At 54.2% G+C, this 25,604-nt stretch overlaps 1 protein-coding gene across 9 annotated transcripts in view; it reads right to left on the reverse strand.

The window, feature by feature from the left end:
- Pask (PAS domain containing serine/threonine kinase) overlaps positions 1-25,604 on the reverse strand; it is a 39,624-nt gene continuing 14,020 nt past the window's right edge. For 2 of the 9 annotated variants that reach the window (XM_078018407.1, XM_078018412.1), the window contains 13 exons: positions 24,948-25,208; positions 24,183-24,333; positions 23,187-23,337; positions 17,529-19,597; positions 12,992-13,173; positions 12,483-12,650; positions 9,700-9,825; positions 9,473-9,607; positions 7,027-7,226; positions 5,704-5,817; positions 2,843-2,976; positions 1,138-1,284; positions 1-433 (listed from right to left, as the gene is read on the reverse strand). In XM_078018407.1, the coding sequence (XP_077874533.1) occupies positions 276-433; positions 1,138-1,284; positions 2,843-2,976; positions 5,704-5,817; positions 7,027-7,226; positions 9,473-9,607; positions 9,700-9,825; positions 12,483-12,650; positions 12,992-13,173; positions 17,529-19,597; positions 23,187-23,337; positions 24,183-24,333; positions 24,948-25,208 (3,996 nt within the window). In that variant the 3' untranslated portion in view covers positions 1-275. The other 7 variants (XM_078018409.1, XM_078018414.1, XR_013424479.1 and 4 more) reach the window with 6 other exon arrangements.

Consider the following 25,604-nt stretch of genomic DNA (forward strand, 5'->3'; position numbering starts at 1 on the left):
TTTATAAGCTCACAAATAAAAGAACTTTAATAAAGTAATTGTACATTAGAATGCTTTCTCAGGGTCACAAAAAAAACACGGACTCCAAGTTTACTTTATAAACCTAAGAAAACAGTCACACCTGCTCCCATTGTAGCACTTGTCCAGTTGTATGTGGGCTTTTAGAAGGTAAATTGGGCTCCATTCTTGAGAATTTACTTTCTTTTAAGTAGACAGGACCTGAAATCTATGATTCTCCAACCTGAGTGAAGAAGAGCAGCAGGAAGTGTGTGTGTTCAGCCCACTGGTGGGGAGGGGTCCTCAGGACACAAGCAGCACTGGCCACTGGGGGACTCGCTAGGGGTAGGAAGCCTGCAGAGCCCCCGAGCCCGAGGCACGTCGCTCAGGCTCCTGTTGCCCAGCTCCAAACTTGCAGTGGACAGGAGGTTGCTCTCTGATGGGAGGAAAAAGACTTTGTGTCCCATGCCAACAATTGGAGATTTTATTTGGGGGGCGTGGGGAAAGTGGGGGTACTAGGGATTGAACCCAGGGGAACTTAAACACAGAGCCAAATCCCCAGCTCTTTTTTTGAATATTTTATGTGAAGACAGAGTCCTGCTAAGTTGCTGAGGCTGGCTTTGAACTTACACTCCTTGTGCCTCAGCCTCCCAAGTCACTGGTGTGCGTCACCATGCCTGACAACAGAAGATTCTCACTACAAGTCTGAGGAACAAGGAGGGGGAGGGAGACTTTGGAAAAACCGCAGTCAGTGTTCTGGACATGACAAGGTGCTGGGGGATTTTAAGCCCAGGGCCACTGGTGCCAACTTGGTCCACCTGCTCTGAGCAGTGGTTCTGGCTTGTACCAGAGCCTTGTCCCCATGATCCCCAGGGTATCACACATCTGCAGCCAACACCAGCTGCACTCCTCAGGCCCTGGCCCCCACTGCTCCTGCCAAGGGCTCTCCTGGGCACTTGCCCTCCCTCAAGGCCACAGCCATTCCCTGAACCCTGGTGACATCCAGTGGCCTCTGGCACAGAACCCATTCCTTTCTCCCAGGCAGCTGTGAGGCCTGACATGTATCCAGGAAAGCAAGGAGGAGGGGGCTTCCCCTGGCCAGATAGCCTGGGCACCTCCCCACACCAAGCAAGCTCTCACCTGGCTGGCTTATTCGACACACCTCTTCCCAGGTGTAAGCAGCCAGATTCACAGGCTGTGTTACCCACGGATCCGTCACCAGCTTCTCCAGAGTGGTGCGCTGCTCAGGGGCAGGCTGCAACAGCCCAGACACAAGGCTCATGAGTGCTGGAGATGAAGAAACACAGGTGGATCCAGGCTGGGGCTAGCAGAGCACATCTCAGACCCCCACAGAGGGGGGAGAGGTAGGAGGAAGAGGAGGCTGGGGCTCAGGCTGGGCCTGGAATGCCCAGGGAAGGCCTCCTGGGGAGAGAGACACCCCTAAAATGGGAGCCTGGAGCTTGAGACCCAACTCACTCGGTCTCAGAGGCCTGGCGCCCCAGGTGGCCTGCTGTCAGGAGCGCAGCTCTGCAGAGCTGTGAGTACTCGGGTGGACACAAAGGCTGGAGAGAGGCAGCTGGCCCCCGACTGGCCCCATGGGAAGAGCGTGGACTCTGAGAGAAGCTGAAGCTTTGGCTCTAGATTTGGGTTCCATTTCCTCCAACAATGTGGGTGTCGGGGACACTCTGAACCTCACTGTCCCAGGGGAACCTTGTGAACCTGTGAGAACCCTTGGGACAACCTCTGTGGATGGAGCAGCATGCCACAGAGCTGTGACCTTAGCACAGCTCTAAAAATGCTCTGCTAGGGTGCCCTAGCTGGGTGGTGTCCCCAAAACTGTGCATGTTGAAGTGGTGGGACCACCAGAGGCCATCAGGGTTAGCTGAGGCCCTGAGGTACAGGGTGAGCATCCCTATAAGAGAGGGAAAGGACTAGGCTTCCAATCCACAGAGGACACCTACAAGCCAGGAAAAGAGCCCTGACCACGAAGAGAACCCAGGGCACCTCGTCCTCAGATTTCCAGCTCCCAGACTGAGGAATCCATGTCTGCTGTTTGAGGGCCTATCTGCGGTGCAGTCACCCAGACAACAGTCTCTAACAAGGAAAGAATCCAGGCACAGATGTTGAGCACGAGGATGCTCTTGTCTTATAGATTTTAACGTGGGAACCCTGGTGTCCAGTCTCCTGGCCAACACCTGACTGTTCCTGCCAGTCCCTGGGGCATCTCCTGGTGTGGAAGCACGGAGCAGCCCACTCCAGGCTGGGAAGCCTTTCTGGCCACTGATCCCACATCTGCCTCACCACGCTGGTCCTCACTCCAGAGGCAAACAGCACGCAGCCTGAGGGGAGCTGAGCCCTCAACCCTCACCTGCTCTGGAAGGGGAGGCTCCAGGGTGAGCTGTCGGGGTCTAGTGCTTCCTCTGACCTACATGCCTGATCTTCCAGGTGCTGCTCAGAAAGGGTACAGCTGTGAAGTCGATCACTGACAAAGGGCCTCTAACACCCAAGAGACACTAATAAGAACTAATCATCCAGAGTTTTTTAAGTCTTCCTCAGATCACTCATCTGCCTGTGTGTGCAGGGGTTGAACCTAGGGTCTGTGCATGCTAGGCAAGTGCTCTGTTTTACAGGGTCTCACTAAGTTGTGCAGTCTGGGGCAACTTGGGCTCCTCCTGCCTCAGCCATGGTGTGCCACTATGCCCGACTCAAATTGTTCTTATGTTCAGATCAAAACACAGGAAATGGAAGAGGAAGGTAAATAAGATCACTGGTATGAGAGGAAACAGAAGCAAGAACTGACAGCAGCTCAGGACACATCTCCCCACCATCTGGTAATCCTGCTCACCCTGGGAAACAGGGCGTGGGGGGTGGATAGCTGCCTCCATGGTCTCCTCCACTTCACAGAAGGGATTCTCCTCGAAGATCAGTGTGTACAGTGTGACCCCCAGAGACCACATCTCCAGCTCCGGACCTCTGTAGCTGTGGGGAGGAGAGGGCATCTCAGGGCTTCATGGAAGAGCACAAGCTTGCCCAGCCCACCCACAGTGAGTCCTGGGCCCTCTGCCCCCAGCTATGGTTTCCCTGCATGGGAAGGCCTTCAGGGGACCGCAGGCCGGGGGGAGGGCTTCCTGGAGAAGGTAGGGAGGTCAGGAGCGGCCCCACGAGGGGTCATCAGCACAGAGTGGTGTGCTTTGTAGAAAGACCACATGACAACGAGGTCAGGCTCAGAGCACTGAGAACACAGGACAAGTGGACAGAGCAGGCAGAGGACAGTAGGACAGCAGGACAGGGTGGGGCCAGGAACTGGTCCAGAAGGAAGAGGAAGACTGGGGAGGGGTAGGGCACGGTTATTTCCTGTTACCACACAACCTCACGCATGCTGCCAGCTATACCAGGCCGTCAGGTGGTTGAGCCCTAACCCTCCCAGCAGCCTAGCAAGAGGAATGTCGTCCTCATTCTACACCAGAGCACACGGGGCTTGGCAAGGTGGAGCAGCTGCCAAGCAGGCCCATGGCCCTGCACTGCCCTGTGCTGTCCCATGCTGCCCAGGCCCTGAGTGTCAGTCTGTGGAGCTCAGAGCAGTCTGAACCATGCACCAGATGGGAAGCAACAGTGCCCACCAGAGCCACCATCAGACATGGAGCCCTGAGCAGCCACAGCATGAGAGGGGCCCAGGACAGGGCCTCTGCTGTCCAGGGACCACAGGAGCCTGGGCCATAGGAGGCAGAAACCCAGGCAAGGGCAGCAGAGGCCACCACAGAGCGAGGGAAGGGGCAGCTGCAGGAAGCTAGAGCAGGTAGTCAAGTCAACGACTTTGCCTTTATGTCATCTCATGGCAGAGATTTCAAGAATGTTGGAAAGAGTGGGACTGGGACTGGCCAAATGACACATGTTCTAGGCTCGCAGGTGTGTGGCCTTGTGCCAGCTACTCAGCTCTGCTCTGATGGCAAGAGCAGCCACAGAGGATGAGAAGGCACATGTGCACATGGCCATGTTCTAATAAGACTTTTATTTGCAAAGCCAAGGGTAGGAGCTACTCGCACACAGGCACAGGGTTCACAGTAGCCAGGTGGCGGCAGCAGCAAGCACCCACAGCAGCTGGTACCAGCCCACAAAAGGGAGACCGTGCCCCAGCGGCCATGTGAGGAACCTTGAGGACCTGATTCTGAGCCAGAGAAGCCAGCAGTAGGAGGGCAGAATCCCACTCCTGGGAGGTGCAGTTCCTAAAGGAAGCAGGTCTGTAGAGACAGAGGTGGGACACCAGATGCAGAGGCTGCAGAGGGTCATGGCTGTTAGTGTTCAGGAAGATAAAGAGTTCTTTAGGGGACTGGGATTGTGGCTCAGAGGTGGAGCACTCGTCTAGCACATGCAAGACCCTGGGTTCGGTCCTCAGCGCCATATAAAAAAATAAAGATATATGTCCACCTATAAGTAAAAAATAAATATTAAAAAAACAAGTTCTTTGGGGAGGTCGTGGCTGTGGTTGCAAGACAGCATGAATGTGCTTACTGCCCCTAAGCTCAGGCTTAAGATGGCAAATTTTACATTATGTATGTTACCATAATTTAAAAAAATTATAAAAATCAGACTGGGGGCTGGGACATAGCTCAGTTGGTAGAGCGCTTGCCTCACATGCACAAGGCCCTGGGTTCAATCCCCAGCACCACAAAAAAAAAAAAAAAGAAAAAAAGAAAAAGAAAACAAGAATCAGACTAGATACGGCCCAGGAAGGAAGAGCACTGTTACTGAAGGTGGAAATCGCAGCTCAGACAGCCTTTTCAGGACAGTGGAGAGGACGGGCAACAGGACACAGCCAGGGCTGACCCAGAGGCCAGGAGCAGGATTGTCCCCCTGCATAGCTAATAGGAGGCACGGTATGAGAAGAAAAGGCAAGACTAGGGCTCTGAGAGAGGTGAGAGCAGGACTGGGGCTCCTCTAGGTTGAAGCTGGTCAGTCTGATGAGGTCACTGAGCAGCTCAGAGCCGCAGCCCAGGTTGGAACCCACACCCCTCACGGAAGCTGCACAGCTGGGCATAGGGACAGGACCTCCTAGGCAGCCCTGTCCTGGGCCAAGATTGAGACATTTAGTTTCCCTCCCACACTGGAGTAGAGTGACCACCCCAGCATTCACAGATGCCAGGGTAACGAAATCAATCTGAAACGTCACTTATGGAGGTTCCAACAGAACCCCACACTCCACGCAGGCAAAAAGTCCAGTCACTGCCCACAAGGGCCAGACAGGCCCAGGAAAAGGCTGGAGCAGGCTGAGGGCTACCATGCTCTGGGACTGCCATGAGCAGCCTGGAACCTGCACTTCCAACCCAGGGTGAAGGGACCTGGGAGACTGTGGGTCCTCACTTCCCAGCTCAGGGTGAAGGGACCTGGGAGACTGTGCTCTAGGCCCTCACTTCCCAGCTCAGGGTGAAGGGACCTGGGAGACTGTGCTCTAGGTCCTCACTTCCCAGCTCAGGGTGAAGGGACCTGGGAGACTGTGCTCTAGGTCCTCACTTCCCAGCTCAGGGTGAAGGGACCTGGGAGACTGCTCTGGGCCCTCACTTCCCAGCTCAGGGTGAAGGGACCTGGGAGACTGTGCTCTAGGCCCTCACTTCCCAGCTCAGGGTGAAGGGACCTGGGAGACTGTGCTCTAGGTCCTCACTTCCCAGCTCAGGGTGAAGGGACCTGGGAGACTGTGCTCCGGGCCCTCACCTCCCATGTGAGCCTTCGGAGTGTGTGGCACAGTGGTGACCACAATCAGACACTCTGGATCCAAGCCAAGGGTCAAGTCCAGCTCCAGCCAGCCCAGCAGGGTAACCCTGCACCCTGCTGACAGGAACATACAGGCGGGTCATGCCCAATCACCCACTTCCCTCCAGAGGTGCATGTTAGCTGCATTTCTCTTAATACCAACGTGTCTGAACCTGACTTAATAAAATACTTCGTATGTGGAGACACCCAATTTGTGCATGCAAGACACTGTGCGGATGTGTATATAGCAGAAACCACTGTCAGCAGACCCCTCTGGGGACTCCTAGCACTAGGACGAGATGCTGCGAGGGCCATCCCCTGCCACCCACAGGCTCCCCCACCTGAGGAGAAGCAAACTCATCTTCCCCCAGGGTCCACTTCCTCCCCAGCAGGGGCAGTACCCTGGGGCTGACTGTGGCCAAGCAGTACCAAAGAAGGGCCTCTCAGGGACTGAGCCCCTACCGTCCATCCTCCCCACAACTCCTAGAGCTTCTATTCTTGCTATTGCTTAATTTCTAATACAGCCAGCCTGATAAGACTTTATTGAAATAGGTTATTATTCCTGTCACCAAATAAACCTAGCTAAAGAAGAGTTTTTCGGGCTGGGGTTGTAGCTCGGTGGTAGAGCTCTTGCCTCGCCTGAATGAGGCACTGGGTTCGATCCTCAGCACCACATAAAAACAAATAAATAAAATATAGACGTTGGTCCATCTGCAAATAAAAATTAAAAAAAAAAAAAGAAGTGTCTTCACTTTTACATAAAGTCCCCTCTTTTATTTTTGCAGGGTTTTGTGCATTTTTTTTGTTTTGTTTTTGGTACTGGGGATTGAACCCAGGGTGCTCTACTACTGAGCCATACCCCCAGCCCTTTATTAAGTTTTATTCTGAGACAGGGTCTCACTACGCTGCTGACGCTGGCCTCAAACGTGTGATCTCCTGCCTCAGCCTCCCAAGTTGCTGGGGATACAGGTGTGTGCCACTGCTCCCAGCAAGTCCCATTTTGGGGGACCCTCATCTTTACTTTCTGTATTTTCCTAATTTATATCAAACTCAAGAAAAACGAAAATTGAGAAACAAAACATAGTAGAATGAACCCATGTCCACTGCCCAGCACCCTCTGACCACTTTGCATGTTTGCCCACTTATTCTCTGAAACATAACCCTTTATCACTCAGCACCCTTTTACAAAGAGGCACTGACCAAAGCCATTTCCCCTAAAATCACACTAATCCTGAGGCCCAGTGGAAAGGGAGGCACAGTGACAGGCACACACGAGCTACGTACGGATTCCCCATGAGAACCTCAGGAGCACAGTACTCGATCGTTCCACAGAAGGTGTAAAACAATTTGCCCCTTTCCAAGTAGGCGGCCGAGCCAAAGTCAATCAACTTGATAGTGAAGTCCTCCGCGATCACAATGTTCTCATCCTTGATATCTCGATGCACGATGCCCTTTGAGCGCAGGTAACCCACCGCTGACACCAGCTGGAATTAGGCAGAGGCATTTATTGTTAAAATAAATGCTTACAAGAGAGGCTGGGGTTGTGGCTCAGTGGTAGCATGCTTGCCTAGCATGTGTGAGGCACTGGGTTCGATTCTCAGCACCACATACAAATAAAATAAAGGTCCATCAACAACTAAGAAAAATACCACCAACAAAACTCGTTTGCCAGTGCATCATGCTGGGGGCTGGAGACCGGATCTGGTCCCCGTGGGAGGCACAGAAACCAGCTCAGCAGGAAGAGACGTCAAGAACACACGGAGGGCAAACAACTGTATAGACTGGTGTCCAACAGGAAGTGCCCACAAGCAGCTCACGGGGCAGGAGAGCCACTTGCCCAGGGTCCAGTCAGCAGGGGGTGATTGAGAAGGTACAGATGCTCCTGCCCAGGGCTCTGAGAGATCTTCAAAGAGCAGCAAGGCACACCCACAAGGATTCCCCACGGGGGCAGGACTCTGACCATCTGGAACGAGGGGTTCCACTGGAAACAAGCTCCTCTCCAAAACTCAGAGACCCACCTACCTGGCCCCCTCTGCACCTCCAACGGCAGAGGCCCCACCTCTCCTGCCTCTCCATGGATTCCAAGAAGACACACAGTGGGTCTGACTGCATCACAGTGTGAGTAGCTGGACCAATCAACTCAACAATCCCAGAGTGCAGTCAATCATTTCAAAATCAATCAGAAGCAAAGTAATGGCAGGACCACTAAGCCCACTAAGTAACTTACATTTAATAAACAAATATATATATATACATAAATAGTACATACCTACATACCTACACACACACATTCACATGCACAATACATGCACATGTGTTCACACCTGCACATAAATAAGTGCATGTGCATTCATATGTAGACAGAAACCAAACAGACATGCATATATGCACTGAGTGGGGAGGAGAAGCCAACCTCCTGCCGCTCTCCCATGCCTTGCACATAAGGGCTGCTCGCAGGACTGGACAACAATTCAAAGGCTTTGGCTCCCACTGCACCCCAGGCAGCCAGGGAACAACACCTTCTACCTCCCAAGGCAGAGTCCTGCCCCTCCCACCACTCTGCTGATCACTCCCTACCCACTAAAATGACAAGTGGACAGGGACAAATGCACACTTCAGTACAGAACAGAGGAAGGCAATGAGTGAAAGTAACACACCAGGATCTCACCTGCGCTCGCGAGGGAGCCAGGAACTAACCCCATGGGCGTACGCCCCCCAGGACACGCTAGGACCTACAGCCCTGTCCTGTTGGTGACACAGTGACACCACCAGTGACACAGTGACACCACATGCTAGGACTAACAGCCCTGTCCTGTAGGTGACACGGTGACTCCACCTGTGCTCCTGGGACATCTAGGACTCACAGCCCTGTCCTGTAGGTGACACGGTGACTCCACCTGTGCTCCTGGGACATCTAGGACTCACAGCCCTGTCCTGCAGGTGACACGGTGACTCCACCTGTGCTCCTGGGACATCTAGGACTCACAGCCCTGTCCTGCAGGTGACACGGTGACTCCACCTGTGCTCCTGGGACATCTAGGACTCACAGCCCTGTCCTGCAGGTGACACGGTGACTCCACCTGTGCTCCTGGGACATCTAGGACTCACAGCCCTGTCCTGCAGGTGACATGGTGACTCCACCTGTGCTCCTGGGACATCTAGGATTCACAGCCCTGTCCTGTAGGTGACACGGTGACTCCACCTGTGCTCCTGGGACATCTAGGACTCACAGCCCTGTCCTGCAGGTGACACGGTGACTCCACCTGTGCTCCTGGGACATCTAGGACTCACAGCCCTGTCCTGCAGGTGACACGGTGACTCCACCTGTGCTCCTGGGACATCTAGGACTCACAGCCCTGTCCTGCAGTACTGATTTTCCTGTGGTCTCCTGGTCTGCGGAGACAGGACTTCAGAACTAACTCACAGGCTCAGCCTCCGTGACGCTCTGAATGGTTCTCGTCTGTGACCTCTGAGGACACTCTACACATACAAAGGAAGCTCAGTCACTTAGCACCTCTCTCTGCTCACGCCACGTCACTCTGTGGCCTCTTCTCTTAGTTTCTCTGTCTCAACCACAGGATTCTCTTCTCAAAGTAGGTATCTTACTCCACAAAATCCCAAGGCTGAAGACCAGGTCCCGCTCAGAAAGAAGTGAGTTCAGTCAGAGTCCCTGGCCACCCATGTCCATCAATGGTGCCCAACCAGCCCACACAGCCCTGGACCCTCTCACCTGCCGGAAGATGTAGCTGGCCAGGGGCTCATCCAGGCTAGGGTGACAGTCAATGAAAGCAAAGAGGTCCAGGCCAGAGCCATGCTTCTCCATCACCAGCTGGAAGAAGCCCTGGTTTTCAAACACGTCCAGCACCTGGGAAAGGCAAGGCCAAGGGAAGCTCTGCTGACGTCAACCACCAGATGAAGGGTGTTCTACAGGAGCCACGCCAGGGCTCCGTCCTTCACCTTGATGATGTTGGCATGCTCCACTCTGGAGAGAATCGCGATCTCCAGAGTGACTTTTCCAAGTTTGGGGTCCTCCACCCAACAGTCTTCCAAAATCTTCTCCTTCTTAATGAACTTCACCACCACCTGTGGAAACAGTGAGGACGTAATGGACAGTCCTCTGGTGTCCCATTCCACATGAGGTCCACTACCAGCCCCTGGCCACAGCAGAGCGGCAGTGTTCTCCTCCCCCAAGCAAACACCAGCCCCGCAGCAGGAAGAAGCAGGCAGTCAGCAGCTGAGCAGAGGGGGGGAGTCCCTGCCTGTCCTTCTCCCGCATGGACTGGAGTGGAGGGGCCCAGGAAGCAGGGCCTGAGAAAAGAAGCCGTGGAGGCCTCGGGGTGGTGTGGCCCAGAGCACCCACGCAGCCTCATCCTCCTTCAAGTTCTGTGTCCTAACCAGGAGAACAAAATAACAAGCCCAGGGAGAAGAGAAAATAAAGGACCATCCATCCTGAGACACATTTCAACACTGACTCTGAGGCCAGCCAGCAAGTCCACAAACTGGACGGACAGAGCAGAGCACACCGGACCTTCACAAAGTGAGGCCCGTGCCGGAACATAACACAAAGCGTGTTCTCAGACTGTGGGTACACGAAGCTAGAAGTCGAAAACTGAAAGGGACCTGAACAGCTCCAACTACCTGGAAATTAAACAACACGTTTCCACATAACCAAAACATTTACAAGTGAATAAGAACAAAACACAGAATATGGCAACGTGGGCCACAGACGAAGCCAAGCTGGAGAGGAATTCCGAGCACTGATATTTACTCTAGAGAAGAGAAAAGCTCAACTAAGCCTCGTAAGAAGGCACCCCAGAAAAGTAGGAGCCAGGCATGGTGGGCACCTCTGTGCCCCCTGCCACCGGTGAGGCCAAGCTGGAGGGCACAGCTGTCGACCAGCATGGGTACCCCAGTGAGACCCTATCTCAACACAGAAAATAAAAAGGGGTATGCACGTGGATCAGTGGTAAAGTGCCCCTGGGCTCCATCCCTGGTAACAAGAAAAAGAAAAAGAAAAAAGAAGAAGAAAAGCAAAGCAAATTAAATCCAAAATAAAATAATAATAATAATAAAGAATCGAAACCACAAAACCAAAAACAGATCAATAAGGACAATTAATGAAGCCATAACATTAAGCCTCTAACCAGACAGATCAAAAAACAATAAGACCCAATATCAAGTATGAGAGAGATGATAGAATCACAGATGCCAAAGACACTGAAAGATTCTGAAGTATCACAGACAACTTTATGCTGATACATTTGATAATCTGGATGAAACAAAGCTCCCGAAAGACCCGAACCATCAAGGCTCACTCAAGAAGCCAGAACAGAAGTCACCTTCTATTTCAGAATCTTGATTTGTAGTTTAAAACTCGCATTTAAAGAGCAACCCACTCCCACACCATTCTACTGTTTAATCCTACAAAATATTTAAGGAGGAAATTACATTGTACGCCATTGTGCACAGACTCCTGCAGGGGACAGAGGAAGGGGCTACTTCCAGGTCTGTCTTTACAAGGCCACTCCACTGACCCCAGAGCACTGACAGAGGGGATACGGCAGTGTTTCAGGACAGCAGTGACACGGCGGACCAGGGGCACTTAATTCAGGACACAAAGTTGATGGAATTCGCAGTCCACACCCAAGGCTGGTGGAGTGGTCCACTGATGTCTGACCACGCTCCCAAAGAAAGGACACCTTTTAGCAACTGTGCCGACTGGTGCACATGCCCATGCAAAGATAACCCTCAAGTGTGTTTTGTGCCACGTGCAAAATCACTCCAACTCCATCACAGGCCCAAAGCAAAGCTTCAAACCCAGAACCTGAAGAAAGAAACATGGAATCTTTGTGACCTTGGATCACATAGGACAGGGAGCACATGATCCATGGGAAGAAACTGATAAAATTGGACTTCACCAAAATCCAAGCCTCTGTCCCTGAAAGGCACTGTCGCGGACGAGAAGACAGGCTCTGACTGGAGAACACATCTGCACAGCAGGCCTCTGACGAAGGGACCCGGCATGGGGCCAGGGTCCCAGAGCTCAGGAGGCTGAGACAGGAGGACAGCAAGCCTGGGCAACTGAAGAAGGCCTGGTCTCCAATAAAAAATAAAAAGTGCTGGGGAAGTAGCTCTAAGATTAAGCAGTTTTTTAAAAGTTCACAGGAGACAAAGACACTTCAGCAAAGAAAATAAGCAGATGGCAAATAAGCACATGAAAAAGTGCTCAGCACCCCAAAAGCACAGGTGCTGCGCTCAGTCCACACAGCTCAGCACCCCAAGAGCACAGGTGCTGCGCTCAGTCCACACAGCATCCAGGCAGGCAGGGCTAAGCCCCAGGGTCTGTGGCCAGCACACGGGCTTGTGTGTGGCAGACAAGTTGTGCCCCTTGATTAGGATGGCTGTGCCAGGGACTGTGCTCTGTACTTAGTTTCAAGTATACCTTCTGGCCTGCTCAAGAATGTTGGGAAGATTTCTTTCCAGGTGAGAGGAGGAGGTACAAGTTTGGTTTAAAAGTAGGCATGTGGGCGGGAGAGTATCCCCCATGCCAAGAGAGCTGGGGGCCTCAGCAGGCCAACACTCAGGAGCCTGGCTGCAGCCACCTGGGCCACGTGCAGCAGGACTGCCACCCCAGCAGCAATGTGCCCTGCAGGGAGTGCTCTCCTTAAGACCCCTCTCTCCCACTGAACCCCAGAGGGAGAGCAAGAACAGAGCCAGGCCCCCCCTGAGAGCCAGAGCACCTCCTTGTTTTGCGCCTTATCCACTGCGGTCCAGACAAACCCAAAGGCCCCACTTCCAATCGGGCTGAGGGTGCTGTACTTGTGGGAGTACTCCCCCTCACAGGCGGCCAGCTCTGCCAGCTCCACGGGTGTGGGGCTCTCCTCAAACCAGGGCTTGGCTCTGAGCATCTGCAAAGGCAAAGGAAGGTCTGAGGAAGACCTGCCACCACAAAGCCAGGTGGCCCCCCGCTAGGACCACCATCCCCAGCAGCACAGCCCTCCTCCCGTGCCCACAGGGAGCTTTTCTAGGCAGCCTGGACACCCTGATCCAAACTGGCACCCCGAACCCTGGACACAAAGCCTGTGCACTCAAAGGCCTGCATCTGCTCTGCACACGGGGTGTGAGAAGACAGAAGACCACGAGACCCCACTCCCACCGCCGGGAAACAAAGCCAAACAGCAAGGCCCACTGGAAGGCCAGCCAGCCAGTCCAGGCCAACAGGAGGCCCAGGCCAGCTGCAGACACCAACCTCCCCAAGGCTGGGCCCAGGGAGCTCGCTCATGGAGTGGCTGGAGCTGGGCAGGCTGGCGAGGAGCAGGCGGGTCCTGGTGGCCGAGTTGCGGTGGCTCTGCAAGAGGTTCTTCACCAGCCAGCAGCAGAAGAGGGTCGCAGAGCCCTGGAGCTCCACGCGTTTCACTTCAAACTGTATACCTGAAGCACAGAGGAAAGGAGGAGGGACCGCTGACGCTGCTCCCCGAACAGCACGCAGACCACACACAGCAGTCCACATTGAGGGCAAGCAGCCCCGGCCCGGAGACCACCACTGCAGCATGTGGGGCAGCTGGGAGCCAAGGGACGCCCTGCAGAGCACCAGAGACTACACAGCCACCTCAGAACAGCCAGGCAGAGGGGACAAGAATGTGACAGTCTCCATCAAAGCCACGATGCCAACACAGGCACTGGTCACGCAGTCACACAAGGTCCAAGCCACACACCCACTCTGGGCTTTGTACAAAGCACCGGTGTCGTGTGCATCACCAGGCACTTTTACAGGGCCCTCTCGGGACACCAATATGAACGTGGTATTTTAGATCAGCCGTGTTTCCACACATCAGTGATGGGAAGCAATATAAAAAAAAAACTACAGAACTCTAATAAGAGAAACTGAAGACCTGAAGAGGGAAAGATCTTCATGCTCTTGGATAGACAGAATTAATAGTCAAAATGACCATACTACCAAAAGCTCTATACAATTCCTATTAAAATCCCCATGTCATTCTTCACAGACATACAAAAAACAATCATAAAATTCATTTGTAAAAATAAGAGGGCCAGAATAGCCAAAGTAATTCTTACCAAGAAAAGTGAAGCAGGAGACATCACAACACCAGACTTTAAACTATACTACAGAGCTATAGTAACAAAAATGGCATGGTATTGGCACCAAAACAGACGTGAAGACCAATGATACAGAATAGAAAACACAGAGACAAGCCCAAATAAATACAGTTATCTCAAATTAGACAAAGGCACCGTACACATAATTGGAGAAAAGAAAGCCTCTTCAAAAATGGTGCTCAGAAAACTGGAAATGTAACAAAATGAAATTAGACCCCCATCTCTCACCATGCATAAAACTCAAATCAAAGTGGATCAAGGACATAGGCAGACTACAGGGTCTGTGCCTACTAGATGAAAAGGTAGGCTCAATCACCTATCATCAGCTTAGGAACCAAATTCCTCCAGACTCCTAAAGCACAAGTAAAATCAAGAATCAATAAATGGGATGGTATCAAACTAAAAAGCGTCTTCACAGCAAAGGAAACAATCAAGAACATGAAGAAAGAGCCTACAGAATGGGAGAAAAATCTTTACTACCTGCACCTCAGATAGAGCACTAATCTCCAGGATATGTAAAGAACTCAAAAAACTTAACACCAAAAAAAAAAAACAAATAGAGGCTGGGGTTGTGGCTAAGCAGTAGAGAACTCGCCTAGCACGGGCGAGGCCCTGAGTTTGATCCTTAGCACCACATAAAAATAAAGAAAGATACTGTATCAAACTACAACTAAAAAATGAAAAAAAAACAATCAGTAAATGAGCAAAGGAATTGAACAGGTACTTTACAGAAGAAGTAGTAAGACTGGTCAAAAAATATGTAAAAAAATGTTCAACATCACTAGCAGTTAGAGAAATGCAAATTAAAACTACACTGAGATTCCATCTAACTCCCGTCCGAATGGCAATTATCAAGAATACAAGCAATGATAAGTGTTGGCGAGGATGTGGGGAAAAGGTACACTCATACATTGCTGGTGGAACTGCAAATTGGTGCAACCACTCTGGAAAGCAGTATGGAGACTCCTCAGAAAACTTCGAATGAAACCACTATTGGACCCAGTTATCCCATTCCTCGGTTTATATGGAAAATACTTTAAAATACTACGGTGACACCGCCATATCAATGTCATAGCAGTTCAATTCATGATAGGTAAACTAGGCTAGGTATCCTTCAAAAGATGAATGGATAAAGAAAATGTGGTATATATATACACAACAGAATGTTCTCAGTCATAAAGAAGAATGAAATCACGGCATTTGCCAGTAAATGGATGGAACTGGAGACTATCATGCTAAGTGAAATAAGCCGACCCCAAAAACCAAAGGCCAAATATCGAGTGTTCTCATTGATATGCAGATGCTAACATACACTAAGGTGGAGGGGGGAGAAGAGAAGTTCACTGGATTAGACAAAGGAAAATGAAGGGAAGAAAGAGAAGGGAATGGGAAAGACAACAGAATGAATCAGACATCACTTTCCTATGCTCACGTGTAAACACATGACCAGGGGCACTCCACATCATGTACAGCACAAGAATGGGAACTCACGCTCCATGTAGGATATAGCATGTGTATGGTATGTCAAAAATGCACTCTATTATCATGTATAAAAAGAACAAATTAAAAAATTTTTTTAAAAATCCTGGTGTCTACTTTCAGGTGGTGGAATTCTGGTTAGAGCTGATTGTATTTCCTCCTTATTTCTTAACATTTCTACAAATAATGTGTGTTAGTCACATTTTTTTTTTTTAATTTAGAAAATGGAGTAAGCAATCAACACCACAAAATCAGTAATGTCGAAACAACTAGCTAGAACAAGGGGGACCCAGAGATTAGGAAAAGTCAGAGCCTGGCTGTAGTGCCCATGAAGAAGGGGCTTCAGGGCCCCTACAGAGAAGCAAGGAAGCACAGGGCGGAGCAGATGTCTGCCGTGCACACAGCACTCTCTGCCTGGCAGCTCAGTGTGACCTGGGGACCAGTGGGAGCTGGAAGGACAGGCCCCAGCACGAGACCCCCACCCCTTCGGAGCCTGCTGGAAATCAAGACTAGGTGCCAGAGCACGGAGCACCACCAAGGGGACCCAGGCTCCCTCTCCTCAGGCAAATGTGCCATAACCCTAATGTCAGACGACAACACATTACCCTTTAGCAAACCTTCTCCAAGACGAGAGCTGCACAGACCCCAAGATGAAGACCACCTGTGCTCTGCTGTGATGCTCTGAGGCAGCAGTGCCTCCCTAGGTCAGGATGACACACAGCCCCAGTCCCACTCAGGCCAGAAACACACTCAGCCCCAGACCCACCCAGGACACACTTAGGCCCCCCAGCCCACAGATACCAGGGACACACTAAGCCAAGGCCCCACCCAGGACTAGCTCAGCGGCAGGCCTTCCCAAAGGCACACTCAGCCCAAGCCCCACCAAGGACACACTCAACCACAGCCCCATCCAGGACACACTCAGCAGCAGGCCCTCCCAAGGCACACTCAGCTATGGCCCTACCCAGACACACTCAGCTGCAGGCCCTCCCAGGCACACTCAGCTGCAGGCCCTCCCAGGGCACACTCAGCTGCAGGCCCTCCCAGGGCACGCTCAGCTGCAGGCCCTCCCAAGGCACACTCAGCTATGGCCCTACCCAGACACATTCAGCTGCAGGCCCTCCCAGGCACACTCAGCTGCAGGCCCTCCCAGGGCACGCTCAGCTGCAGGCCCTCCCAGGGCACGCTCAGCTGCAGGCCCTCCCAGGGCACGCTCAGCTGCAGGCCCTCCCAGGCACACTCAGCTGCAGGCACTCCCAGGCACACTCAGCTGCAGGCCCTCCCAGGCACACTCAGCTGCAGGCACTCCCAGGCACGCTCAGCTGCAGGCCCTCCCAGGGCACACTCAGCTGCAGGCCCTCCCAGGCACACTCAGCAGCAGGCCCTCCCAGGGCACGCTCAGCTGCAGGCCCTCCCAGGGCACGCTCAGCTGCAGGCCCTCCCAGGGCACGCTCAGCTGCAGGCCCTCCCAGGGCACGCTCAGCTGCAGGCCCTCCCAGGGCACGCTCAGCTGCAGGCCCTCCCAGGGCACGCTCAGCTGCAGGCCCTCCCAGGGCACGCTCAGCTGCAGGCCCTCCCAGGGCACACTCAGCTGCAGGCACTCCCAGGCACACTCAGCTGCAGGCCCTCCCAGGGCACACTCAGCTGCAGGCCCTCCCAGGGCACACTCAGCTGCAGGCACTCCCAGGCACACTCAGCTGCAGGCCCTCCCAGGGCACGCTCAGCTGCAGGCCCTCCCAGGGCACGCTCAGCTGCAGGCACTCCCAGGCACACTCAGCTGCAGGCACTCCCAGGGCACGCTCAGCTGCAGGCCCTCCCAGGGCACGCTCAGCTGCAGGCCCTCCCAGGGCACGCTCAGCTGCAGGCCCTCCCAGGGCACACTCAGCTGCAGGCACTCCCAGGCACACTCAGCTGCAGGCCCTCCCAGGGCACGCTCAGCTGCAGGCCCTCCCAGGGCACGCTCAGCTGCAGGCACTCCCAGGCACACTCAGCTGACACTTAGCTGCAGGCCCTCCCAGGGCACACTCAGCTGCAGGCACTCCCAGGCACACTCAGCTGCAGGCCCTCCCAGGGCACGCTCAGCTGCAGGCACTCCCAGGCACGCTCAGCTGCAGGCACTCCCAGGCACACTCAGCTGCAGGCCCTCCCAGGGCACGCTCAGCTGCAGGCCCTCCTAGGCCAAGACATACTCAGCCGCAGTCCGTCTCGGTGGTAGCAACTCCCAGAGTAGGTGCCCTCCTGGATCTGCTGCTGCAGGCTGGCAGCCCTGGGTGCCACAGGTGTGGAAGTGACCTGAGCGCTTAGCCTTGGGTCCTCTGCTGACGGGCACGTATGCTCAGGGCTCACATCCAACGTGGGAAGGATGTAGTCCGGGCTCTCCATGTCATGTGCTTTGTGATGTTCAGGGGACACCAAACAAATCTCAGAGAGTTCTGTCTGATCGTGCCCTAGAGGGCTTTCCTGGAACTGCAGGCCATCACCAGGGTCAAAGTAGGTGCCAGCCAACAGCAACAGTTCCCTGTCCCCCAGGATATCTGGTCTCTGCCTATGGAGATGGCCCACCTCCTCATCAGAGCCCACCACCACAGGAGAGGGTGTCTCACTGAGTTCAGATGTGGCACAGGAGCAGCTGGACGAAGCTCGTTCCGCCAAGTCACTGAGGAAGAGCTCCTTTAGGTTCCAGGAATAAGAATTCACATCGGCCTCCTGGGCCTCCTGGGCCTCCTGGGCCTCCACCACCTCGAGGACACCAGGAAGGTCAGTGGCCAAGGCATAGCAGGCCGAGGAGCTGCCCAAGTGGCTGCTGTGAAGGTCTCTGCCTCCAAGATCGCAGAAGGACATGGGGGCGGAGGGTGGGTGCTCTGCTGGGACCTGCTCATGGCAGGAGAGGCCCAGAGGCCCTGTGCAGCTCAGCTTAGACAGCCTCTCCTTTGTCAAGCAAGTCTGCAGCTCCTCTCGGTTGTCCTGTGCCCCCAGCCAAGGCTCATCCAGAGTGGGCGTCCCCAAGGAGATACTTGCCCTCCCTGAGGGGCTGGGAGCCAGTTGCCGTAGGGCCCACTTGCTGCTGTAGAGAGGGCAGTGCATCAGGAGGCCCCCCGTTGCCAGCTGTCCTGCAGTTTGGGGCTGGAGTCTGGCAGGATCAGTCCAAGGGCTAGGGCTGAGGACACCAATCAGCTCCTGCTGGGCCTCCAGACTCAGGCCACTGTCCCTGTCCTCAGCAGGTCCTGGAGGCTCAGAACCCCCACACGAAGCCCAGGAGTTTGTATCCACTGGTTCAGACCTGCTTTCTCCCAGGGGACCCTGCCTGGGGTCCTCTGTTGCTGCAGGCTCCTCCTTCCCCAAGGCAGCACGTTCCTGGTCTATGAACAGTGACTGGTCATCTTGGGCTGGTGGGCTCCCTTCTGGGGCATCTTGTTGGTCCTGGAGCAATGAAGACTCACCGTGGGTCACGGAGCTTTCTTTTGAGGTACTCTGCTGGTTCTCAGGCAGTGACTGTTCCCCATGGGCTGGCGGGCTTCCCTCGGGGACACTTTGTTGGTCCACAGACGACGACTGCTCCCCATGGGTTGGCGGGCTTCCCTCAGTGACATTTTGCTGGTCCATAGGTGACGACTGTTCCCCATGGGCTGGCGGGCTTCCCTCAGTGACACTTTGCTGGTCCATAGGTGACGACTGTTCCCCATGGGCTGGCGGGCTTCCCTCAGTGACACTTTGCTGGTCCATAGGTGACGACTGTTCCCCATGGGCTGGCGGGCTTCCCTCAGTGACACTTTGCTGGTCCATAGATGACAAGTGTTCCCCATGGGCTGGCGGGCTTCCCTCAGTGACACTTTGCTGGTCCATAGGTGACAACTGTTCCCCATAGGCTGAAGGATTTTCCTCGGGGACACTTTGCTGGTCCATGGGTGACAAATGTTCCCTGTGAGCTGGAGGGCTTCCTTCAGGGACACTTTGCTGGTCCCTGGGTGACAACTGTTCCCTGTGAGCTGGAGGGCTTCCCTCAGGGACACTTTGCTGGTCCATAGGTGACAACTGTTCCCTGTGAGCTGGAGGGCTTCCCTCAGGGACACTTTGCTGGTCCCTGGGTGACAACTGTTCCCTGTGGGTTGGAGGGCTTCCCTCAGGGACACTTTGCTGGTCCCTGGGTGACAACTGTTCCCTGTGGGCTGGAGGGCTTCCCTCAGGGACACTTTGCTGGTCCGTGGATGATGACTGTTCTCCGTGGGCGGGCGGGCTTCCCTCAGGGACACTGTCTACCCTGGAAATAGGAATTCAGATGTCAGTCATTAGCAGTCACAGAAAAGGAGACAGGAGGAACCATTCTGTTAAAACACAAAGCATTTAACACCATAAAATTTACAACAAAAGAGACTAAATTTTGCAACCAAGTCAATACATAAAGCACCTACTCTCCAATATTGTCAGACAAATCCTCATTTAGCAAGGCTTTATCAAAGATGGTACTGAGACTGCCACAGTGCAGAGACCCAGGCCCAGTGCTCAGCTCAGCCTGCTGCCAGTGTGCAGCTCACTCTGCCACACTGAAGGCACACTACCCCAGCAGCTCCCCTGAGGCCTGAAGTGAGGGGCCTGACTGGCTAGGTTGGCCACCACCCTCACAGTCACGTGGGGAGATGGGAGGCCAGCCAACAGGCTGAAGGGAGCAGGTGGGGGTGAGGACAAACAGAAACTCCCCCAAGTGCCTCCAGCAAGTGGTGAGCAGGGAAGAAGCTGCGACAGTTGACATAGTGCCCCCAGGGCATAGGCCCACACCACAAACTGTACCCTGTGCCTGGCCACACCAGCCAGGACTGACGCTGAGCAGCAGGTATGCCAAACAAGTGCACGTCCTACAGGGCACAGAGGCGATTCACACCTGCCACCCAGCAAGAATGCAGCAGTGATTCCCACTGAGAGAGGCCAGGGCCAGCACAAGGACAGTACTGCAGAGGAAGGCACTGTAAGCAGGGGTCTGAGAAGCAGAGCTGACCTGTGGGAGTGGGGGGTGTCTGCAGAGGTATCCACCCATCCCCACTCCCACCCTCTCTGGAGGAATGCCAGCTGCTGCGTCACGAAGTCCAAGTGACACTGCATGCTCAGAGATGAGCCTCATGTGGCTCAGGGGACCATGCATCCTTCTCCAGGGCCAGCAGAGGGGGGTCCACACCCAGGAATCTGGGCAGCCTCTGGATGTGGTGTTCCATGGTCAGGACATGCGGCCTTGACCTCAGGGCAGCTCTGTACTTTGACTCACCCCCTGAGGATCTCTGAGGTGCTAACCACTGGTGGCCCCCAGTGTCCATTTTCCTCTCTTAGATCACCCCATCCACAGCCCTCCCATCTTAAATCCCTGGGCCAGATGTGCTCTTGGACTTCAGAAAGATCATCAGTCACTTGAAGGAACTCCACAGGAAAACACAGCATGAGGCCTCTACCTACCCCACTGTGGGGTAGCAGGAAAACACCAATGGCTGCCCAGCAGCTCAGGGTGGGTCTAATCATCAAACATGCTCCAGCATCAAATTTAGGGAAAAATTTCCATGTTGGGGACTTTTTAGATTTCAAGATGTGGGTTAAGGCTGTGAGCCTGCAGAGTCTCTACGTGTTAGCATGACCACAGAATGGCCTTCCCCAGCTCCCCTGGAGACCGCACTCTGCCCTCTACTCAGCACGGGAGCAAGGGGTGTGGCTGCCACGTGACATCGGGGAGTAGGGCACCTCCACTCCCACCTCCCAGAGTCCACACAGCGTCAGGAGCTGCTGGGACCTGCACCCAGGTCACCCCAGGGATCATAGGCCCCGAAGCAGGGACACCAAGACCTGCCACCGTGGAGACCCCTGAACCAATGTCACTTCATGTGGAGTCCTTTTGAGCCTCTGCCTCTCAGAAGAACCCACTCAGCATGAGCATCAATTCACTAGAACAGCTGAGCCTGAACGTGAGTGCCGGGGCCAGAGGCGGCAGCGGAGGAAGCCCTACAGAACCCCAGAACATGTGCCCCCTCCTCCTTCTGCACTTCCCTCTTGGACTTCGTGACGCAGCACCTTGCATTCCTAATTAGACCACAATGTCACAGAGAAGCCTCGACTCTCCGCCCGTTATCTGTTGAACAAGTGAGTGGGAGACTGAAGGGCATGTGACGCACTACTCCATGCTGCAGGTGGGATGGGTGCCAGCCGAGCTGCAGAACCTGGGCTGGGAGCAGCTCCGCGGCAGAACCTTGGCCTTGTGTGAGCAAGGCATGGTTCCATCCTCAGCACCACCAACGATAACTACGCAAACCCCTAGGATCTAAAACTGTCCCACCTAAAAGAAAATGTAAGACTTAGCCAATGCAGGGCAGCTTCCTCATTGAACAACACGAGCCTAGAAGAGGCCCTCTGCCCTGATCCTGAGGAGAGCGGCTGGCGAGGGACCCCACTGGACACCCGGTTCCTGGCAGCTGGCATGAGTAAGCAGCCCAGCCAGGCCGGGGCACTTGACAAGCATCAGCCACTCATGCCAGCTCCCAGCTCCCTCATCTGCAGAGGAGCACAGAGAAAGAAGAGCCATTGGGTACCCTTCTCATGCCACCCAAAGCAAACCTGAGCCAGGAGGGAGCCAGGGAGACAAATCAAAGGAACACCCTGACACCAAACAGCAAGGAAGGAACAACAGGTGCTGTTGGGGGTCTTGCTGGGAAGAGGTGCTGCCTGGGAAGAGGTCAGCAGGCATAAGCACACCAGCCAGGACAACATGCAGCAATCCTGTCCTGTTAGACAAAAGCAAGGCACAAGGATACACACCACACACATACACACACACACACACACACGACACACATCCATGCTGACTCGCATCCACCTGTCACTGCTGCTCTGTACTTGAAACACACTCATGTACTCCTTTAAAACGAGTCCAGGAAGCCTGGGAAGACACAGTGGTGTGGATCCATCTCAGAGCCACAACAACAAACTAAAGAAGGCAGGCCCAAGGACAAAGGGGACAGCTCAGGCCCAAGGACAGGAACTCTGACGTATGCTCCAACGCATGGTGGTAAGGGTGCAGAGCAGGAGATCCGGGGGCAGAAAAGACCATGGATCTGCTCTCCATGTGCACACCTGAGGCTCAGGCATGCTCCTGAACACTGTGTGTAAAATAGGATTTTAAGCCGGACATGTGACACATACCCTAAATCCCAGCCACCTGGCAACTAGGCAGGACGAGGACCCCTAGTATGAGGACAGTCTGGACAACTTAACAAGGCCATCAAGATAAAAATAAATTTAAAAAATTAGGAATGTAGCCCACAGCTAGAATACCCCAGCTTCATTTTACTTATATATATACACACATACACACACACACACACATACATATATGCATTTTACATATACATATTATAATATATGTTATATTCAATAATAGGTATATGTATTTTTAATGAAGAAAACTAGCTAAAAACACCAAAATACTGAGCACAATAGGACTGAGAAACAGAATCAGTGAGCTTTTGTTCCTGTTTTCCCAAGTCATCTAACATAAACGTCCTTCACTCCATGTAGGATACTTTATTTAAAAACATGCAAAGAAAACAGCTTCATACGATTTCCACAATGCTCAGGCCAGGCCAGCCTCAGCCCTCATGAGTCTACCTAAATGCCCCTGACCTCCGACAGCCACGGGATGAGGTGGCATTGTGGGCACCCTGTCCCAGGGCAGAACCCTCAGTGGGCCACCTGGGAGGAACATGTCACCATTCAGACAGGGCAGGTGCTGGGTTTGTGGGAGCCAGGTGCATCACCGAACTGCACCCCCCCCCCGAGAGCAGCTCCTCCACCAGCCTCCACTTCCCACCAGCACTCACCCTGGGGAGGGCTCCGAGGAGGAGGAAGGGAGCCAGGCTCCTACTTCCTGCCGTGTCTGAGCAGGGGCGATGCCTTGACTTCTTGCCAGCTTCAGGGTCTCATCTTGTGGCAGCAGGTGGTCACTGGCACGTACCACGTTCACCTTCAGATCTGAGAGCAGAATCGGGAAGGCTTGCACCCTACTCACAGCGCTGGCTGCCTGAGCTGCTGGCACCCGGCGTCCCAGGAGAGCACCACCCACCAGGGCGACGGCCCAGCACGATGCGCACAACGCACCCTGCTCGTACCTGACACTCGCCTCCTGTCCCCACTGCTGCTTCCCACTAGAGAGCAGAGACCCCGCCCAGCACCCCCACACGACGTCACCTGGATCCTCAAACCCCATCAGGGCCCAGGGACTCCAGAACCACACCTGAGGGGTCGAGGGCAGAGCGTGACCAAGGGTGCCAGTGCCCCTGTCACAGGCCCCACACCCTGCCAGTATCCTGAGCCAGAGCAGGCTGCTAGGCACAGGAGGCTGGGAGCTCCTCCCCAGAGACCAGCAGCTGAGACTGTCCACACACAGGGCTCAGGAACACTGTTGACATGTTTAAAGGGCCAAGTAAAAACCAAAGGGGTAAACATCACAAAATCCACAAACGTGCTAGCAATATCTGACTTAGGAATAAACAGGACAGCTCATCAACTCCATCTCGGGCTACATGGACCTACACGAATCCCCTCCCAGGAGAGGGCACGACTCATGGCTTCTTGAAGACCTCTCCTGCAGCTTCTCGCTGCCAATACATTTGTAGGAATAGCCCCCACACCTTGCTCTACCCCTGGCGAACGGAAGGCCTGAGAGAGACACAAACACTGAAACAGGACTGGTGCCCCTCACTCAGTCCCCAGCCACGACCCTCAGCCCGTGGAAGCGGCTGCCTTGGTAGGAGGCATGGGCCTTGGTGGGGCTGGGCCACCAGGGGCACACTGGGGACAGGAAGGCCATGTCTCACCCTGGGCTCCACTGCCTGGGTCCCAGCTCATCTGCCCAGGCCTGCTCTCACTGTGGATGTCCAGGCAGTCGGCCAGGTCTGGTAGCTGTGAGGAACTGTCACAGGCAAGGTCCATGTAGTGGTAGAAACCAGGAATCAGGAAAGTGATATTCTGGGAGGCAAAAAGTGACAGTTCAAGACCTGGGGGACCCATTATGCCCCCTCCTGGACACATCCTTCTGGGGCTGAAATGAAAACAACTGGCAGGGGGCTGGGGATGTGGCTCAAGCGGTAGCGCGCTCGCCTAGCATGCGTGCGGCCCGGGTTCGATCCTCAGCAGCACCACATACCAACAAAGATGTTGTGTCCGCCGAGAACTAAGAAAAAATAAATAAATGTTAAAATTCTCTATCTCTCTCTGTGCCCCCCTCTCTCTCACTCTCTCTTTAAAAAAAAAGAAAAAAGAAAACAACTGGCAAAAAAATTAAACAAACGGAGCAAGTCTCTGGACAGTTCCTCCTAAGATCAGGAAAGACACTGGGGTCAAATTCCAGACATTAACCAGTCTGAAGCCACTGCAATTGTGACCCAACCCTGGTCCAATCAGCCAGACCAGATCTCACTGGGAACAGTCTCCTCTCCCTCCCCCGGGCGACCAGGTGGCTGACAGCCAGGCTCCCCGCCAGGGCCTGCGGTGCTTCCTGGGTCAATCTGTGGGCCACCACCCCCATACACAAGGGCCAGCCTCCCAAGTGGGTGGAAAGCCCGCAGCCCGGACAAGCCCACCTTGCCCAGGAGCTCTGTCCGTCCATAACCAAACAGCGTCAGCGCAAAGCTGTGGTTGATGCCGTAGATGGTGCCATCTGGCAGAAGGGTCACAAGCCCACTGATGGTGCAGAACACCCAGACTGATGCCCAGTAGTCCAGCTCGGGGGCCTCCTTGCTGCTGGCCACCTCCTGGTCACTGAGCTTGGCCTTCAGCTTTAGGCTCAGAGGGAAGGTGGTGCCGTCCCTGGCTCTGCCAACAGACCTCTGGATCTGCAGACTCTACGAGAGAGGTGCCAGGCTCAGCAGGGCAGCTGGGCTGGGGGGCTGAGCAGGCATCCTCTGCCGTGAGACCCCCTCAGGAAGCACAGGCGCACCTCACACCCACACCTGCTGTCCCTCTGCCCCACCCTGCCTGGGGAATGACAGCAGGGGACAGCCAGGACTCAAGAGTGGCCTGGGTATAGCACATGCCAGGGCATTCGAGAAAAGCCTAGTGAGCTAACCAAGACATGGGCAATGAGGGACCAGGGCTCCGGCTGTCCAGGGCGGGCAGCTGTGCCACCCGCACTCTGGGCACTGCCCTCAGGTCTGTGTGGAGGAAGAGCTGAGTCCACTTGGACTGGGGGCCCCCGCTTCCTGCTGTCACTGACTCCCCATGGCCTTCTCGGCTCCTCC

Source organism: Ictidomys tridecemlineatus, chromosome 7 (assembly GCF_052094955.1).
Source record: "Ictidomys tridecemlineatus isolate mIctTri1 chromosome 7, mIctTri1.hap1, whole genome shotgun sequence".
NCBI classification, from domain to species: Eukaryota; Metazoa; Chordata; class Mammalia; order Rodentia; family Sciuridae; genus Ictidomys; species Ictidomys tridecemlineatus.